General features: G+C 46.9%; 1 protein-coding gene across 1 annotated transcript in view; it reads right to left on the minus strand.

The window, feature by feature from the left end:
* The window catches only part of SHISA6 (shisa family member 6), a 285033-nt gene that overhangs the window by 248589 nt on the left and 15599 nt on the right, over nucleotides 1-20845 (minus strand). The window contains exon 3 of the mRNA XM_014962652.1: nucleotides 10094-10254. Coding sequence (XP_014818138.1) covers nucleotides 10094-10254 — 161 coding nt within the window. The remainder of the gene's footprint in view (nucleotides 1-10093; nucleotides 10255-20845) is intronic.

Below are 20845 nucleotides of genomic sequence, written 5' to 3' on the forward strand. Positions count from 1 at the left end.
CGCTGGCCTGAGCCTCAGCCCACTTAATCTCAACATGCACTCTGTCTGTCGCTTTGAAGGTGCTGAGAGTCAATCCCAGTTGGACACCAAGTTCCCAGAACATCGGAGCACATGCTCTCCTACGTGCTCGCTGACAGGCAACCCCTAAAACTCCTACTCAGGGCTATGGTGACACAGGGCACAGCTCAGTGGTGGCAAATTCAGCACTCCCTAAACAGGGCGATCCCTCTCAGCCCCACTCCTGATTACATTCCTACACTTCATCATGTTGAATGACCTCTTCCTGAGCTGATTTTGCCGGGTTAATGCGTTAAACCGGCTGATGTGAGGATGTGACAGCAGCAGAGCCAGCACAGAGGGCAGTGGCCATGGCAAGAGATGATGTGAGAAGGAGAGAGACCTCCACTTCAGTGGCAGAAGAGCCATTAGGCTACCTCAACTGCCCCTGAAACTGGAGCTGGAGAGGAAGAATGGGCAAGCTTGCAGATTCAAATCAAGAAACCAGTCAGGGCTCACCTCAAAACACAAGAAAGACCATGGCTCCCTTTGCCTGCTGCATCCTCAAGCCCCACGAGACTTGTGGGGGCTCAGCTTGGAGTTGCTCCCTGGCTAGTGCCTGTGCAGAGAGTGAGTGCTGAGGTGGCATCACAACAGCTTCAGCTCCGACAGGCAGTGGTCTCCATGGAAAGGAGAATCTCACAGTCCTGCCCTTTGTCGTGGCTCATCAAAGCCTCCAGAATACCTGTGCCAGATACCTGCTACAATGGCCTTCTGCTCCTGATCCTTTCCCACATTTGGAGGAGGAGGACGGAGTACAGAGTTAGGGGAACCACCTGGCTTAAACATCTTTCCCTCCTGTCACCCATGACACAGACTTTGTAGCGTGAGCCACACAGGACAAGGGCATTGCTGGCCTCCCCATTTCAGTTACACTCTGAAACTGTTTCCATCTCTGCTTTTGTATGTTTTGAGAGCAGCAGTATTTCCTTGCCATTCCCAATTTAGCCATACAGATTCAGGAACTGGGAAAGCATCCAAATGTATCAGGTTGGACCTCCTACACACACAGAGTCTCCATCCTCCAATAACTCCTTCTCACTGCTCCTGGTCAGTGTCACTGTGACACTCCTGCGCCCATCAGTCCCACTCCCCAGGACCCCACAGCCCCATCAGCCCTGGGATTTGCTCTTAAACCTAGCAAACCTTACAAAAATCAAAGCCCAGTTCTGGGAAGGAGGCCCATGTGCTTCCATTCCTTGGTGTGGGCAGCAAGAGGCAGTGTGGGGCACGGTGTGATGTGGGACATCACCCAGGATGTTGCAGCACATGCCCATGGCCTCTCAATCCCCTGGTCGCTTGCTGTTTACACACCTCAACAACCTGGGGTTGTCCAGCCTGGAGAAGAGAAGGCTCTGTGGACACCTTACAGCCCCTTCCAGTATCTGAAGGGGGCCTACAGGAAAGATGGGGAGGGACTTCATACAAACCATTCCAGTCATAGGACAAGGGTTAATGGCCTCAGACTGCAAGAGGGGAGATTGAAATGAGATCTCTGGACACCTTACAGCCCCTTCCAGTATCTGAAGGGGGCCTACAGGAAAGATGGGGAGGGACTTCATACAACGGCATATAGTCATAGGACAAGGGTTAATGGCCTCAGACTGCAAGAGGGGAGATTGAAATGAGATCTCAGGAAGAAATTCTTTGGTGTGAGGGTGGTGAGACCCTGGCCCAGGCTGCCCAGAGAAGCTGTGGCTGCCCCATCCCTGGAGGAATTCAAGGCCAGGTTGGTTGAGCAACCTGGTCTGGTGGGAGGAGGTCACCCAGGATACCAGGGCAGGGGGGTGGGACTGGATGATAATTAAGGTCCCTTCCAACCCAAACCATTCCCTGATCCTGTGATTAGACTCCCAGTCACTCTTTCCACAGAAACACCTCTTCTCCATCAGAGCACACTGCCAGAAAAGCCTGCTTCAATTATTTTCCACATTCTCCGTGTGTTTTGTTGTATTGTTTTCAGCAGGTTGAGCTTCACTGTGAGGTTTTGTTTCAAAGTAAATCTATATGCTTAATCCTCTCTCCTGCTCACAACTTGCATTACTCTCTCTTAAAAAAAAAAATATGCTGTTACCATAGTAATGCACAGTTTCTAGATATCGCCGTGGATGATAAGCGCTGCCGTGCCTGGCCTTGTGGCTCTGGGACTGCACTCTGCTGAACGAATGTTAAATTCCACCAAAATACTTTTAGCAGGCACCCCGTAGCCCTGGATGTTGCTACTCTGCCTTGGCTACGTGGTTCATGTGACTATCGAGATGTTGCACTTACACGTGTGCACATACACACACACTCCACCTACCTGTTTTTTGCCCGCAGCACTCAGACTTCTTTTTTTACTTTTTTTTTTTTTGTTGTTTCATTTTTCCAAATTTATCACTTGTTAGCTGTTTTGAGACATGAAACCTTGACATCAGTCATGGGAGATATTTGGACTTGAGACATAAGAAACTGTTGCAAATGCTGTTGCTTTTTTTTCTCCAGTAAATTCATGAGTAAATATATTTGCAGTGGGGATATTTTGTTGTCTCGTGTGTCTTGTTAGTGGGGCACAGTTTTCCCAAAGGTTCTTTTTCACAGATTACCCTAAAACTTTACAGCTCAGTAAAATACCCAGGAGACCAGAATAAGTCAATAACCAGAGGCAGAAGTAGGCGCATCCCCAGCCTCGCCGAGGGAAGGAGGAGGCTGCTGGGCTCCAGAGAGCACTGGGGACCACAGGCAATGTGTTCAATCCCTATGGGCTGCTCATGGTTGAACATCCCCACAGCACCAGGTCCAAAACTCTGGCAGCAAAGGAAAAGGAAGGGAGAATGTCCACAAAAACAAGCATGTCCAGCAGATCGAGGGAGGTGATTTTGCCCCTCTGCTCCACTCTGTGGAGACCCCACTTGGAATACTGTGTCCAGCTCTGGAGTCCTCAGCACAGAAAGGACATGGACCTGTTGGAGTCAAGTCAGAGGAGACCATGAAGAGGATGCGAGGGCTGGAGCTCCTCTGCTCCTCTGAGAGGTGCCAACCAAAAGGAAAAATGGTGGTCCAAGGGCAAAACTGCTTTCTTGGTACCTGCCCCAAGTGCATAAATTACTCAGGGACAGATATCGACAAAGCCTTAGGCATTTATTTGGAAGTCAAGGGAAGATGAGTACCCAAGTAGCTTTTGATGTAAGGTCCTTGGCCTCTCTGTGCTCCATTTCCCCATCTGTAAAATGAAGACTGGTCAATGCCACAGGGAGTGGGAGGTGCTCTGGTAACTAGTGGTGAGTGAATACCTATGATGCCTAACACTGTACAGACTAACTTAGCTCCTAAATAAGTGAGGAACCTAGATCCTTCGCACCGAAGAAGACAGCATCCAGCACACTCTCTTAGTTGCCCTGCACCAACTCAGGCAGCTTCCACCTCTCCCCACTGCTGGACTCCTCCTTCCTTCTGGCAATGGTATTTTGGATGCCAGGACAATGAGTAACTCTTACCCTCAAAATGTTCTGAGACAGAAATATCTGACATTTTCTGGCTGCTCAGAAAGCATGTTAACTCAATTGGGAATTTCCTGGGTGGGAAAACTATGGGAAGCACTGGGGCTTACTGTAACAGAGATGCACTTAGAGGAAAAAGCAGATGGAGTGGCACTGAACTGCCTTATCTTCTACAGATCCTAGAGGCTTCAAAACTGGTCCCATTTCTTTCTTTTCAAATGTCAGGGAACGGCAACAGGAGTACGAAGAAAAGAAGAAAACCCTCTTCCTGGAACTCTCTGGGTGTTTTCCAAGTGGTTTCCCTAATTCTTCACCTGCCTGCACCTTAACTAGTTTTTTACAACAGAGCATAGGGGCTGTAAAAAGCTACTGCAGGGACTGGGGGATCATTTTACACCTGCTTTGTATTCCCCTGAACAGCTGTAAATGACAACACAAACTGTGAAGCAGCAGGGAATTTGAACGCCTTCGACATACATTTCTGCACTGATCCTCAGTAAATTAATTCAAATAGTTGCTGGGGATTTGGGGGAGAAGCTGGAGAATTCAATGAATGAATAAAGGAAGTAATTTGAAGCAGAGACCAGCTGTAGAGATGGGGGGAAGGAGAGAGGGGAAAGGAAGAGCGATGGCTGGGGAGAAGGTGTCTATAACCTGAAGGCGACTGCCCTGGCTCAACCTGGTCTGTAGAAAAGGGCCAGTGACCGTGCTGAGCCCATAGCCCAGGGACAGAGGGGCCAAGAGCAGTGATCTCCTCCCCTACGTGATGATCAGGATGGAAGTACTCCCCGTGCTGCTCTGCCTATATTTGGCTAGAGACGTTAGCTACAATTTCCATAAAGATTAAAGGCCTCTCCTGCATTTGTTCACATTCAGAACAAGCTCAGAATATGCCTCTGGGTGGAAGGCACTGCTGAAAACAGCACTTTGAATACATACATCTCTGGAACATCCTGACTCAAATGGCTTATTAAAAGCCTTCCCCAGATATATCAGGCTAATCAGAGCACTAGCCGGTGTTGTTTGCTGCGTCGGAAGTGATAATCCTGTCAATAAGCTGTTCTTCACACCTGCAGGGACCCCTGTCCCTAGCTCAGGTGAAGAGCAGAAGATTTTTCACACTGGCAAATTATCTCAGTTTCCCCCTGAGGTCAGCTCTTCACTGGCACATCTGGAGCTGGTTTCAGACCAGTGCGTTCTGTTGGTGAAGCAATTTGATATTCTGAGAATTAAGAGGCCAAAAGAATATAAAACTAGGCCAGAGTCTTTTATCCAGCAAGTAAAAAAAAAAAAAACAAAACCTCGTCATTGCTCTTACAGCCTCCTGATCCTGGAGATAGTGAGAAGCAGCACAATTCCAGGCACAGACTTTACATACCTGCCTCATGGCCAAGTAGGTGACACCTGGGGACCCTCCACTGCTGAAAGAATTGCACCGTGGCAGCAAGGACATCCTTGTCTTGAACATATTTGGAGAGATTCTCCTCCCATGTGGCTCCCCACATCAGCCTAATGGCCAGCAAACATGGGTTTGCTCTCACAGGTTGGCAATACTACCAAGGGGAACTGTACGAAAAAGAGCCAGTGGGGAAGTGCCAGAATGAGAGTGAGGGAATAAAGGATCGATTCAGACCACTTGCTGTCCTGGAACATCACAGGTTTGTACCAGCTATGACTCTGGGGCAGAAGCCTCCCTGACCCATAACCAAGCCCATATTCCACTGCTATGACAGTAAAACACTGATTTACATCAGCCAAAGATCTGTTTCAAATTCTTACTTGGCATCTCTTGTGGTTTGGTCTTGGTTTGGGAAACAGTAATGAGATGGTTATCTCATTACTGCTGGTCCTGAGCTGGCCACCTGTCTGTCACCAAAGCAGTCAGAAAACCCCCATCTGGCAATTTCTGTGGGTGTTGAATCTTGCAGGTGCTTTTCTCAGCCACATTTTGGGATGAAAACAAACCAAACCTATGCACCTGACTTTCAGAAGGCCTTCAAATATGTTATAAGGCTGGTATTGGGTGGAGGTACTCATCTGAGCCGAGAATCTAGTCTTAATTTTTCCACTAATGCTAATGTCCACCAGCATCACTGTCACAGGAGCTGCCCTCATCTTTTCTGACACATCACACAACAGATCTCACAAATCACACATCACACAACTGATCAAGAGTTGACTGTGGATCTTGCAGAAGCTTTGCCTCTGGCTCAGGCTCTGTCTCTTGTACCAAACACAGCACCTTCCTCTGTGGGAGCACGTTGCTGCTCATGTATGACATTTTCCAAGCCCACAGGAACTATTGACCTTTCTCGCATCTATCCTCATTCTTGTCTACGTTCGCTGGCTGTCCACTGAACAAATGAATGGCACTGATCTTCACAGGAGATGTCAGGACAGATAACGTGGCCAAGGAGAAAAGATGGGGAAAATGTTTCTAGAGTTTCCCTTCCAACCCCCCTAAAGGTGTTACTGTGATGGAGACATCAAAAATGCCAATAGGTAGCTAGATGAGATGGATTTCCTGTAATCTCAGATTCATCATATTTCACCTGTTACTCACAATCGCAAGCAGTGAACTAACAAGAGGTCTGTGTGGGCTGGAGCAGAATTCCTGTCTGCAGAGAGTGCTGTAGCTCATACTGATTGGGTGTTGCACAGCTGGAGAGGTGTGCTCCGACCCAAGCAATCTGTAGGCACAGCTCTCGGCTTTTCTTATCTGCAAAGAGCCTACCACCAACAAAACCACAGCACTGTAAGAAAGCAATGAACAGAAATGTCAGTGGAAGAGAGGGTGGGTGGAAGGGGAGATGAACTGTGCGCCACCACCTCAAAAGGGCATGAGTTTGATTCTCAGAGGAAAGCAAAAGTGGCTATAATCTGCAGAGATCTCTTCAGACACTTGGGACCCTCAAGCATGGCAGAATCCAGCATTGGAAATATATTCTGCTTCTGATAAGTAGCCAACTCCCACAACACAAAACATGGCCATTGTAAGGTAGGAGACTGAAGCCCTCTTGAAAACCAGCTGCCTTCTCTGAAGAATGATAATAGTCCCCGTGTCTAGGACAGAGAGACCTACTTCTCTTTTCCACTTCAGTAAGCATTAGTTACACCTGGGTTCTTCAATCTCAAAGCTCAACAGAGAAGCACAGACTAAACCTAACACCAGGCCCCCCTGTCCCACTGCCAAGGCTGGAGAGCTCTGAAATCACCTCCTGTGAAGTGCCCGGGCAAAGACACCGAGGACTTTGCTTTGGTCTTGAGCTCTCCTTCAGGCATCTGTGACAGCTAGAGATTGTGTCCATGTCATAGAATCATAGAATGGTTCGAGTTGGAAGGGACCTTAAAGATCATCAAGTTCCAACCCCCCCTAACATGGGCAGGGACATATCCTACTAGACCAGGTCGCTTGGTGGAGACTACCAGAGGAAGTTGCACATTCCCATCCTGTGATGTCCTGCTGTCACTGTTTGAGGGCTGTCTAAGTGCTTGCAGGAAGGGTGGCAGTTGGGAGGTGGGAGATGGACTCCTCTCCATGCTGCATGAGGAAGCACCAAGCACCACCCAGCAAGTCAAGTGCCGCGGGCATGGCCCCAGCAGCACCCACACACTCTGCTCTCTTGGATTCCACTGCCTCAGACACAGACCACCTCAATTTGTCACTGTCACCCACAATCATTCTGTTCACTGACACCAAACGAGCCTAATGGAAAAATGAAGCCATGGTTTATTTAGCAAGATTTAAGGGCACCCGTCTAGCTATAAGTTTGGAAACAAAAGTTCCAAGTAAAACAAATATAAAACTCAATCTCAGCCTATATGTAACAGCTATAGCCCTGTCTGGCTGCTCAACCTCTCATACCCTGGTGTCCGGAGACAAACCGCAGCCAGCAGACCTCATACGTCATATCCTGCTGCAAAACCCTACAGCTGTGGTCTTCTCAAGCCAACCTGTGGCACCACTGAGCAGTGCTTTTCCTTGATCCTGCTACTACATGCTACTGCCTCCATTTTTCCCCCCATCTGTCCCTCATTCCCCTCTTCTTATTTCTTTTCTTCCCTGCACCCTCCAAAAGCAAGTATGGATGGTGACCCCTCTTCTGCTTCCATACCGGGGCTTACCAGCTTTATTCTGGCTTAACGTGCTATAACCCATTCCTGTTCTCCAACTTTTACTTCCCTCCCAACCTAAAAGATTCTAGCTTTCACTTATAAAATTTCCTGATTACCTCAATAATCTGAAGACCAGCTGAGTAACAGAGTATAGTTATGACAGAGCATTGCCCTATTCTGCAAGTGAAACAGTATAAAAAACATTAACTCTATAGCTGTTTTATGAGCTCCTGATCTTTTCTAAGTGATTAGCTTTCTGTCTTATATGATATATGAGGACATGTTAATAACGGACGCAACTGAGCCAGGAACAAGTTCTTTTGGGCAAGCTGCAAGAGCAAGTTTTCCCTTCCCAGCTTTGGCAAGGGCTCAGTGTGACACTGGGTCCAACTGGCTGCCCCAGTGCAGAAGTGATCAATTACCCCTGGAGCTGCCAAAGGCTGTAGAAGGCCATGCTGGAAGTGAAGTCCCTCTTCCCTGTAGCTGGGTGGGTGAACACCTTCTCATAGTGGGCTCCTGTTGCCTGTGGCCTGCCCTGACTGCACCATAATGGCTTTTCTCCTTCACAGCATGTGGGCAAACACACAGACAAGCAGAGGCTGAATGAACAGACGGTCATCATTAACAGCATGCCTTTTCCTTCCCGGGCATTTTGCCTTGCTCATCTCATGTCCCAGTCCCACTAGCACCCCACTCACAATAGCCGTGCTCTGCTCCTTGCACCCTTGTGTGCGTCCACCAACGGAGCAGTAAGTCTTTAAAATGTCCATTGGAGCCGTCAGCTGTCAATGGACACCAGAGAAAAATACTCCAATGAGCAATTCCCCTCGCAAACCTTCCTGTTTACCTTTCCTCAGACTTGACAGTGTCTAAATACGACACCTAAATCAGACTTCCAGGGTCCAGCTGGTCTCTCCCACTGCAAGGGAAGATTTTCTTCTGCATCTTTGTTCAGGATTCGCCTGCCCTGACTGACCAGCAGGAGCCAATGGGAAGAGACAGGGTGTCTTCAGAAAGGGATTCATCTCATCGTAAGACTTATGTCAGAGTTGTTCTCTGATGGTGCCTACACCCGCTCACTGGCCATAAACCCTTATTTCTTGTGTTTGTGTCCTGGGGCAGAACCACACGTCCTCTCAAGAGCCTCTCCCAAGACCTAGATATGCAAAAGCACTGCTTTCTTCCAAAAAACTCACCTCATATACCATACTCGAGCCCAACATTTTATTTTAGAGGTAGTCTTTGGCATACAAAATTACAGGGTTCACTGGCTTCTGAGCGAAAATTGGAGAACAAAGAAATCCTTCTTAGTTCTCAGGGAAATTACTTTGTTCCCAAAAACAGGAGAGGCTTCCAGAGAACACGGTCACCTGGTCCTGTCTCCATGGGGTGATGATACACATTGCAGCAAAACCCTTCTAATAGTCACTGCAATGAGGCAACAGAAACCAAACAGTCATTGCCCTCAGTCATGGGCTATTTCCACAGAGAGCAGAGCACATGGAGCCCCGCAGGTTGTGGAGCAGTCTGAGCTCCTCCTGGCTTCTTTCAGAAGCTTCCCCAGCAGGAACCATTAGCAAAACCTCCTCTGATTGCCGGGTGACACAGGTCAGGAAATGCCACCCAGAAACTCCTATCTGAGCCTGAATAGTTTGTGACTGAATGAGGGCATCTCTTTGAGGCACACATCCAGTCGCAACCGAGAGATGGCAAGTGACGGCAAGGCCACCACATCCCACTTAACAAAGGTGGTCAGGGAGCCATGGAGACGTATTAGTGACAATTTACCAATATCTGAAGCATTAAATAAATCAGAACAACACCTTTGCCTAAGAGGATGGCATCCTTGTGCCACTGGGGAAACGAAGGCAAAAAGCAGTGAAATTATTTGACCCAACTCACCCAGCCAGTTGAAACTGGAAAAGAATTTGCGTGTCCCAGTTCCCCGGCCAATGCTCCTGGAGGACCAGACCACAGGCCAGTGTCTTTAAGCTCCTGGGATACCCTCTAGGTCACCTTCCACATTTTCCTCTCAGAATATGCCTATAGCTTACTTGAATAAATAAGGTGGCCCCAATTATGTGGATTTCTCTCTTCTCAGTTGCTGTGAGCAGAGAGACCAATTTGCTTTACAGCACATGTGTTTTGTTGGAAATACACAATGTTCTAAGCTTAATACAAGCATTTTGGTATAAGCTGAATTTATACCTCACTGACTCTGAATTTGTAAAATGCCCAGAAAGAACAGCCACTCTGTTCAGCAAAAACCTTAAAGAATCATCACCACCAAGCCTTGCACTCCTCTGCTCTATCTGATTGCCTTGTAAAGGTTTACAAAATCCCCTATTGCAAAGTGTGATGTTGCTGACTTCTAACATGCCACTGGTTAGATCCCATCCACAACAACCTCTGGAGAGAGAGAGCAGGAAAGCAGGACTTACCTGGGTTGCTTTTGGAGGTGCGCACAGGGGTGTAATGGTTTTTGGACGATGTCCTGACTGGGGTGTTTTCTTTAGGGGAGGTATCTATGGCCGAGATAGTCTCTCTTTCACAGTGTGCTATTGGGATTGGTCCCTGCTGCCTTAAGATGTCAGCCAGAGCCCTGGGGAGAGAGAAATAGGGAAAAAAATACATTTTCACATGGTAAAATATGGCATTCAGTATTTTCACTTCCACAGTTGCTGTGCAAATCCAGCAGTAGTTGGAATTTCTACCATAAACAGAAAAAACCCAACAACAACAAAAAAATATGGCTTAAAAGCTCAGTTTCATTTTGTGTGTCTGCTGCATGTATTTACAGGCTTGCCTGGCTATTGTTTAGTTTTTCATATGCTTCCACTAATTCATTTCACCCCAGGGTTATGTTCTCTTTCCATCATTTTTCTTGCTGTCAGTGACAGTGCAGATGAACTGCTCTCCATCGAATAAAGCACTGCCTTCATAAAAAGTCAGCACTGAACATGCTGGAGCCCTAAGACTCAGGCACCATAGTCTTCTAAAGGTAACACCAAAACTGTCCTGCCCAAGCCAAAAACTATTTAAGAGTGAATCAGATCAGGAGTCCAGTCTCCACACTCCTTCAATCTTTTTTTTTCCTGCAGGAGGGTCAATAGGCAGCAGTGGTAGGAGTGGGTTTCTTAAAGGAGAAGCAGCAGTTCCAGAAGAAAAGGATTGAAGAGTTTTCCTGGGTTAATGTCAACACAGCCATTAGCCTACCTTTAGCTTTTTCCCCATTAGGGATTTCTTTAATGGTACTGAGGTCTCTCCACTATTTCCCAAGAAAAAGAAATGTCACACAGTTCAGTTGCATCCAGTGTTTTCCCCTTGGATGAGTGGATACTCAAAGATTTTTTTTTCCTTTGTGAATACCATGGACACGGTGGAATAATTATAGCGTGAAATGCACTGATTTTCTTAGTGCAGCCACAAGCTATCTCTTGAGCCATAGGAAAAAGAGGAAGGGGGTGGCTTGTGTGGATTATAAGGGACAGTGGCATTTTAAAGATGATAGAGTTTGAAAGGTTCTTTTCTCTTGGCAGAGGGAATATGCCTAATGTCACCTTGGGTACCAAGAAAGATGTAAGGAGGAGAGATTCATTCATTGCATATTGATGAGAATGGTGCTGGTGTTGCTAATATCTTCTACCATTCCTTAAATGCCATATTTCTGGTCTTTCATATGAGAAACAGTTTGGGACCTGAGTCCGTTCCATTTTCCAAATCATTTCCTCTACAGACTGCTATCCTTGTGCATAATGAATTGCAACACTAATGTGCTCTACAAAAGAAACTCTTGGAATATCTCAGAGGCTCCAGAAGAGGATTACATTAGTTCACAACCACCTTGCACACAACGAGAAAATTTTTCACTTTTTTTGATTATGTATGTGTTTTAGAGAGAGCAAGCACAGAGACTATAACCAATCATATGGTAAGTACACGTGCATACGGCTGATACATATGGAGCAAAGGGATTGTCACATGCAGGGACGTGAGAGCACAGATCTTTTTTTTCTGTGCTAAGGCAGGCTCAGAGAGAGGTGAAGGCAACAGCAATAAGGGATAGATACTTAGACCTGCCCCAAGTCAGGGCTCCTTTTGTTTGCTCCTACGGTTATTCCACACTGAAGAAGAGGAACTGGTATTTAGTGTTCCCCCAAAGATGCTGAATCCCTATTGATTGACACATCTGTGTGTGCTCACCATCTTTTACAGTCATGCCTGAGGTATCTCAAACTGGTTATCAACTTACAGGACGTGGTTAAAATTGGCCCCTTGCTCGAGATTGTACAGAACGTGAGTGGCAGAACAAGGACCTGAAGCCCTGTCCTGTGCAAAACTGGATGGTTCCCTCCCAAGGAAAGGATTTGCCCAACCACTGGTAATCCTGATGGCTTTTCTAGGCAAATATCTCCCCACTGCATTACAGACCTCGCTGATTGGGGAGGATGTGGGAAACTAATGAGATCTGTCTTTTTGGCACCAGCATCCGGTACATCCCGTTGGAGATAACACATTTTCTCAAGACAGCAGGTTGGCAGAACTGAGCCCTTAGTACACATCTCCAAGATATATTAAGCATCAGATGACCATTTAATGGTATCTGCAGTACAGAAATGCTAAGAGTAATTTTTCAATCAAAGAGATTGTATTAGGACCATTATTTACTAGCCCATGGTGGCTTGGGCTCATTTTGAACACTTTTCTAAGACACTCTTGGTGTCAAGAGTGCAATCACTCAGGGTACAGAGGAAGATGACAGTGTGGATAACACTAAAACACTATATACCACTTAGCTTAATATAACAGAGCCATCTGGCCACGAAAGATCAGGTCAGGGACTAGTGTACACTCGGAAGGGGCTGTGTGGAATGAAGTACACAGAAGGCCTACAAGAAACTCAAAGATGAAAAGTGGGGCTGGAGGTACTGGTGGGATGGAAATTGAAGAGTACAAATCAGTTGTCTCTGGAGCTGAGTTTGTTTAACCTGACAAAGAGGGGCTAAGAGAGGACCTCCATCCCACTGCTGGGGAGCTGCAAAGGAGACAGAGCAAGGCTGGTCACAGAGATGTAAGGCAAAGAAGACAATAGCACATGTTGCAATAGGGGGAATTCCACTTGGTCATAAAAATAAAAAAAGTCACAATGGGATAGCTAAACACTGAAACAGGGACCCACAGAGACTGACGGATCTCCATCCTTGGAGATCTTCATATTCAGCTGGATAAGACCCCAAACAACCTCCTCTACCATTGAATTTGGCCTTGCTTTAAGCAAATGACAGGATGAGGGACCTCCAGAGGTTCCTTCCAACCTAAATTCTGCTATGATTCTGAGTCTAGGACCACCTAACATTGCAGGTCACCTTGTTTCTCCTGAAACTGTTGTATTTTCTCCTACTACTATTACTCTCTGAATGGGGTTTGATACAGTCCTAAGGATGTAGCTTCCCTGCCTCCTGGATGGACAGTTGAACTCATTCACTAAAAATACTTGAGGCAATTAAAGTGAATATACTCTGGAACAATTGGAGCCAGTGAGAAGTGCCTCATCCTCTCATTCATAGAATCACAGAATTGTTGAGGTTGGAAGGGACCTTTAAAATCATCAAGTCCAACCATCAACCCAACACTGCCCAAACCACGCTAACCCATGTCCCTCCGCACCACACCTGCTCAGCTTTTTAGTACCTCCAGGGATGGAGATTTCATCACTGCCCTGGGAAGCCTGTTCCAATGTTTGATTATCTCCCTGAGAGCCGAACCCTGAGCCCGCTGCCCTCCATGAGGACAAAACCACATGTTCAGGATAACACTTCAGTTTGTGAACAGTTTCTCATAAAACTGCTTGGTTGTTCCTTGGTTACAGCCAGGACCTGAACTCACTGGTCCTGGCCACAAATGAAAACACAACTCAGATAAGAAAAAATTGAATCCTTTCTTTGTTTTTCATCCTGAAGAGCTACTCTCTGGGTTAGTTGCTGGTCACAATATAATAAGGAAATGATTTCAAGTTGGGTGCCAGACACATGGAATCGAGGAGACCTACTTTCAAATGAACTGAAGAACTCACAGGTGATAGGAAAGCAATGTCTGTGGTGTCAGAGTATACACGAGATAACTGACCGTAACCATGAAAAGCAGACCTAGCTCCTAAGTGTATGGCAATAAAATAATGAGATTTCAGCAATGCTGGAGACATAACCTTGTTATGCCCTAAGCACACCAAACCGTGTGTCCTGAGTGCTCACTCTTTGTCTTCTTCTTTAATGTCTACAGAGAGAAAAAAGACCGTTTAGCACCAGCAGAAAAAAATATTGTAGGTGGAGGAGAAAGTCAAACTTGGATCAAACTGGTTAGTTCCTTGCCAATTCAATCACATAGATGCGTGTGATCCAGTTTATTTCCATAAGGCACAGAGCACCGGGTCCCACGCTGGGGGAAGGTCAGTCACACTTCGCTGAGGAAGGACTTGGTTGGTACAAGTCTCCTGGGTACAGCTGTCTAATTGTCCACTGGAAAAGCTTCAAGCAGGGTAATAGAGTCACTTGAAATATTGGGTCTTGCGTGTGCAGCCCTTTGGGTACAATTAGTTCCCACCGATGCCAACAGCATCCTAATCACCTGCACAAGGCTATGACACACTTCAGAAATCTTTTCAACAGCATCCTAATCCCATAGCCACAAGGCTATGACACACTTCAGAAATCTTTCTGTGACGACACATCTCTTATCTCAGGGAAACAAACCTCACTCACTGGAACGTGCTACCTGTGGCAGCGGATGGAGCCACCAGAGCTGCGTAACTGTACAATCATATCCTGAGATAATGACTTATGCAGCTTTTTCATTAACGTCATTTACGTGAGAACATGAAAGCTGCTTTCCGTGTAAACCCAAAATAGACATAGTGACATCAGGAATGTTGTTCTGGACCAGCAGTGGGGGAGAAAAGCCTACTGATGCCTTGCACGGCAGGACATCCTGAGGCAGAGCAGGTCAGGTCCTGCTGTCAGGTACGTCAGCAGGGAAGGTTCTGAGGCAATTTTGGACAAAGCGAGTTCTGTGGGAAGAAACACAGTGGGACGAACACCCTAATGCAAAGAAGCAGTTGTGGCCATTTCTGAAAGGCAGGGGGCAGAAAAAAAAAGGTCATGTTGGAAATACAAAGCACCAAAAGGGATGGGTGTAAACAGTAGGGTAGGAAGGTCAGGCATCAGCTGGGGCCCTGATGTAGAAAGATGAAATCAAGACACTTTGCTGAAGAGAAAAGAGAACGAAGAAAAGGCAAACTGGGAGAAGGGCAGTGGTAAGGAAGGACGGAAAACCAAAGCAGAACAAGGAGAAAGTGAGCAGAGTGGTATAACATGGAGGCAACAGGCACGACCAAACCACAGCAAAGACCAGGCAGGGTGTGAAGTCCAGCAGCTTTGTGGAAGGTTCTAGCACAGAGATGTGGGAGCGAAGAGAGGAGCTTCTTTGTGCAACAATGCAGACTTTGTCAATCATCAGTAATGATTTTTCAGGCTCAGGGAGGTGATCCTTCCTCTCTACATAGCACTAGTGAGACACATCTGGAGTTCAGTGCCCAGTGCTGGGCTCCCTGTGGACACACTGGAACAGGTACAGCGAAGATTCACAAAAGTGCTTAAGAGATTAGAGCATTTCATATACTAGGGAGAGGCTGAGAGAGCTGGGAGTGTTCAGCCTAGAGAGCAAAAAGCTCATGGGATCTTACACATGTGTATCAACACCTGATGGGAGGGTGTAAAGTAGAGGGGAGCCAGACCCTTCTCAGGGGTGTCCAGTGATAAGACAAGAGGCAACAGGCACAAATTGAAATACAGGAAATTCCACTTAAGCACAAGAAGAAACTCTTTGACACTGAGAGTGTTTGAACGCTGAAACAGTGTCCCAGCAGGTGACATTCTATCCTCAGTGACATTCAAAATCCACAGTTCTGGGCAACCTGCTCCAGCTGACCCTGCTTGGAGTCCAGACTGGTTGATTTCATAGAGCCATAGAACAGAGTAGAATCATAGAATAGTTTGGCTTGGAAGGGACCTTTAAAGGCCATCTAGTCCAACTCCCTCCCATGGGCAGGGATATCTTCCACCAGATCAGGTTGCTCAAGGTCCCATGCAAACTGACCTTGCATGTTTTCAGGAATTGGGTATTGATCACCTCTCTGGGCAACCTGTGCCGGTGTCTCACCACCCTCAGTATAAAAAATGTCTTCCTTATATCTAGTCTAAATCTACCCTCTTTCAGTTTAAAGCCATTACCCCTTGTCCTATTACAAGGGACCTTGCTAAAGAGTTTGTCCCCATCTTTCTTATAAGAGCCCTTTAGGTACTGAAAAGCCCCATCTCCAGAATTGTCTCCAACCTCAGCAGTTCTCTGACTCTATAGAGTTTGTGTAGCTGAACCAGGTTGTCCCGCTGAGGGGCCCAGGCCCAAGTACCATAAAGAAATGGGCTCAAAACACAGCAGAGAGAACCCCCAATACAGAGCTGATCTCGATCCTTCTGCACCCAGACTAAAGCAATGAGTCCAGTGAGGTTTCTTCGGGAGAGGCAATGCCATTGACTGCAGACCCAGGTTGAGAGAGCTCCAGGTCTGTTTTTGTAAGTGGCTCTTCCTACAGTAGTTTTCACACTGTGGAGCACTCCCATCTTCCAGACTTTCAAGGCCAGGTTGGACGGCCCTTTGAGCAACCTGGTCTAGTGGGAGGTGTCCCTGCCCAGGGCAGGGTGGTTGGAAATGGATGATCTTTAAGGTCCCTTCCAACCCAAGCCATTCTAGCATTCTATGACTCCACAGCCACTACTAGTGCCTTAGCTTCCTGATCTCAGCAACTCCAGCACAGTGATTTGCTTGTCTCCTGTACCCATGGGGAGAAATTCCTTGCTCTTAAAGTGCTCTGTGGACTGAAGGAGGAAGAATTTGCTTGATACCAGTGAGAAAGCTTGAGGCAAGGCTGGGACAAGAGCCCACAGTTTCCCTGTCAAGTGCCCCTTTCACTGGCCAAGGAAGCTCCATCTGAACAAACACATCCCAGGTTTCCCCAGCTATTTGACAGGGGTTTTTTGGGACCTATGTGTGGAAATACGGTACTCTTGCTGGTTGCCCAGGGTTGGCAAGGACTTTATGGACTGTATTTGATGGGGGTATCTTCAGTCCACACGTGACCCTCTCTTCCTGGGCTGGAAAGAAAAAACACACAGATCCTGGGGAGATAGGGAGAAGCCAAGAGCTTAAACAGAGAGGAACGACTGGTTCAAGAGTGAGGTCGCGACACCTTGCTCCACAATGAACTCCGAGACACATGAGAGTGTGACTGGGGGAGGAGGGTGCAGAAGAAACATTCACCTGCAGAGGGTGAAGGGAACTTGTAGAGAGAAGGTGAAGTTGCAGGGGCTGTGAAGGACAAGAAGCCTAACATGCTGCCTTTATTACCAACGAGGTTACCGCAGGCTGGAGGACTGCTGGCCTTCACTGCAGGTTTTTTTTATTAAAGTTGTGTCCCGTTTTCCCATTACTCACAGATTTTCAACACTAATTGATAGTATGAGTGTGGGCACAGGTGTCCCTTTGACTGAAGACCGAGGAAGTTTTGCTGACAGCTCCAACAGGCAGGGATGTGGCCTGTGGGAAATAAGGTTGGAGTAGAGAGGTCTGCGGATGCTGGAGAGGGAAAGGCGATGGGAAAAGCTGACTATTTCCAGTCGTGCAGGTTTGTACACACGTAAAACTTCACTCAGTTGCCTTCTGAAAATCCCCTAGTGCAGGGGCTCAGCTAGAGATGGTCCCAGCTCAGCAGAAGAGAGAACTGACCTCTGCAGCTGCCAGAAACAAAAGCAGCAGCTGCTTCAGAGCAGGGTTTCTGGGGAGGAACACTGGAAAAGGTTTTTCATAGTAACCTGAGCGGAGCATGTGGTCAACACTTGTATCTCTGTGTGTGTGTGTGTACAAGAATAGGTGAATACACCCGTGGAGTTAAGAAGGGAAAAAGACCAAGCACTAAAACACCCTTCCAAAAGCGAAGTATTTGTGCACATGTGCACAGCATAAGTGCATTCTTTCTTAAAAATAAATACTACAAGAAAAACTCAAGATGCCTCCTGAAAAATCATTTGCCAAATACAAGAATTATTTGTGAGGCCCCTGGGACTTAATAAGTCTTTAGCGACAAATTTCACTGAAATTTCCCTTGATCACGAATGTACTAAGGACCATATTCTGATCCCAGATTGTGACAGCAGAACGAGGCTGGCAGTTTTCCTGACTCACTCTTCTTGGTGAACCCAAAACTAACACATAGGTGACATAAATACATTATAGATACACATCCATTGTATGACTGCATGTATGTGGAAAATACATTTCAGCTGAAACAGAAGTAGCGTAGGCATTACACTGATAAATCAACAAGAAAGCGACTGTTGCTTTGAGCTCTTCATCTCTTCTGTCTTTCTAATGTGAGGTAGGACCAGCAACTGGAAAGTAAAGCTCTTGTCTTTGGGAGAGGTTCTTTAGGCTACACATCAGGAGTAGTAAATAATAGCAGTGCTTAGACTGCACATCTCACAGAAGTGCTTTACCCATCTGACGCTAACATACAAGCTGAATTTACTACAGCCACTGAACTCATGACAGACTATACCAGTTCCTCTGAACGGTGGCACTGCAAGTCCGAAGAGAAAGAAACCGCCACGTAGGGATTTTGCAACTCAAAAGTTAAAATAAAACTTCCCAACTGAGGTTTCTTTGCAGAAAGCTGTTATTCTGAGTAGAAAGTGCCCACGGCATCGAGGGTCAAGATCTACCCCTCAGCCGTTACCGGGCTGCGGAGGGAGAGCACGGAGGGTTGGTGCCTGCGGGAGCCGTGTCCCCCGGCACCGGCGCAAGCAGAGAGCAGGCTGCCACCTGCTGTACTGTCGCGACAGTTCCGCACAGCGCCGACATACCCCCTGCCTGCGGCCCCGGTACCCACCCGGCTCCATCCATCCCTCTTCCCTCGGGGGGCTCTGGAAAAGCCACCCACCCAGGAGGGAGAGGTGGGAAGAACTGGGAGCCGTGTCGTGGTGCGGAAAAGGAACTCGACGCTGGTCTTGATGGAGGAAAGAAAAATCAAAATAGCAGGTCTTGCTAGGCATGTCTCAGGCACAAAAGTCTGCAGGAGTTGTGCTGAGAGCGCAGCCGGCACTGGTTGTGGATCTGTCATGGTCGGTGTATCCGCGCGCACAAAGCCCGGAGCAGCCCCTTGGAAAACAGGAAAACAGGCACAAGGTATCTATTTGGCACCAAATCCTACACGGTGAGAACAATTAAGGGACTTTAAGGCTATTGACAAAACCTGTACTTTCTCTGAAGAGCCCCGCCGCTGCAGCAAAGGAGGTTGGGGCAAGAGCTGAACTACAGCAAAATATTTATTGGGAAAGAATTCCAGGGTTATCTGTCTGGGTAATGAGACATTGGAGACCTCCATGTAATACAGCGCACACAGATCTAAAGAAATACAGATTGCCCATGTGAGTAGGGGCAAAGACAAGCAAAAAAGCACCATGATCTCATTTTCCTGATAAGGTTCAGATCTTCCAATGTGAAACAGAAGTTTTAAAAGGCATCTGATCTCCAAAGACACAGAGATCAACTGTTAGTTGAGGATATAAGAGATTACAAAACTAAAAGAAATGGAAGTTCAGAGCTAGACTGGATTCCCTTGACACCTTATGATGGAGGGTTACTAATAGAAAAAGTTAATTAGAAAGCAGAAAAATATCAAATAAATAGGAATTAAGATACACTGAACTGATTTGGTGAAGGCAGCATGGTTTCTGAGAGCAGCCTCTCTCACTGGGAGAAGTTCAAAAGGAGAGGAGAAGACTCAGAAGCAGTCAGTGAGAGTCTGTAGCCAGGCAGCCTCTGTGCTACCAAAGCAGTCTCTTCATAAAACATAGAGAAGAAAGCATGGCAAAAAAAGAAAACAGTCACCGAACTGTGTCCAGAGCTTGAGACTGAAGCTTCCCCAATACATGTAAGTGAAGCAAAAGGAAAAATATTTTGTACAGGCACATGCACGGAAATACACATCCCTGCCTTGATTTGGCCAGCGTGGAATGGGCAATTCATCAGTGCAAACAGGACAAGGTTCAGGTCCTCTCCCTGCACAGGAGTTACACCAACTACACTAAGGTGCAGTTTGAAACAGAAGAACTAGTTGTGAGTGAGCTCTCCGAGGCTACAAGATTATGCTTTTTTCCTGGTTTCCCTTAATCAAGTCTGACACATGCTTGTGGACCTACATTCTGTGCCCATGGGAGGGACAAGACACTGCAGAGAAGAGACTCAGAAACCAACAGGAATAAACAATACAAAGCAGGGCGAAGAGCAGATGAAAGGCACATGCACAAGTCAGATAAATGAGAGAGAGTGGAGAAAAAAAAAAAAAAGGCAAAAAAAAAAAAAAGCAGGGCATAAAAACAAATCAGTGGAAAGAGAGAGAAAGTGGTGACAGCATCCAAGAAAGAAAATCTTCTGTATAGTTCCTGCGGCCAGGAGTGTGTTCAGAGCACTCTCTGCCTGCCCTGGGGAGGTATGAAGTTTGATTGTTTGGCTCAAGCTACACACGCCAGCGGAGAGCAGAACCCAACCAGCTGTGATCACAAGGAAGCCTGGAGACAGGGAGTTTTCACCAGCTCCACCCTTAGCAAAGAGGGCTGAAACCAGTTACTCTCCAGCGACCCCCCCCAGCACCCGCAGGACCCAAGAGCTGTGGTGAGATGCAGCCTGCAGGAAGAGAAAACCTCTTGTATTTTACGTTGGCATCACACAAAAACAGTGCACGTGGCCTGCCCGGGTCTGTGGACAAACAGATCCATTGCCTCTTGAAATTCAGAGCCACAGAGTAAAGACGGCAAGAAATTGATCAATTTAACTGTGGCCTCTACAAGGGAAAAGGATGTTCATTTATAAAAAAAAATCACCATTATTATTCGCAGAGCAGAGGATGCAAAGGCAGAGACCAAAGCAAAGGGTGGCACAGATATATTTCCTCCTTGCAGCAACAAAGATGCCTTAGGAGTAGAGTAACATGAGGCACTCTGAGTGCCCCTTCTCCCTTTCAAAAACCAAAACACTTATCAGACACACGCCACGCAAGGAGAGATATAGAAGATAGCCTTTTGGCA

The sequence above is a fragment of the Calidris pugnax genome, unplaced genomic scaffold, assembly GCF_001431845.1.
Source record: "Calidris pugnax isolate Ruff unplaced genomic scaffold, ASM143184v1 scaffold470, whole genome shotgun sequence".
Lineage (NCBI taxonomy): Eukaryota > Metazoa > Chordata > Aves > Charadriiformes > Scolopacidae > Calidris > Calidris pugnax.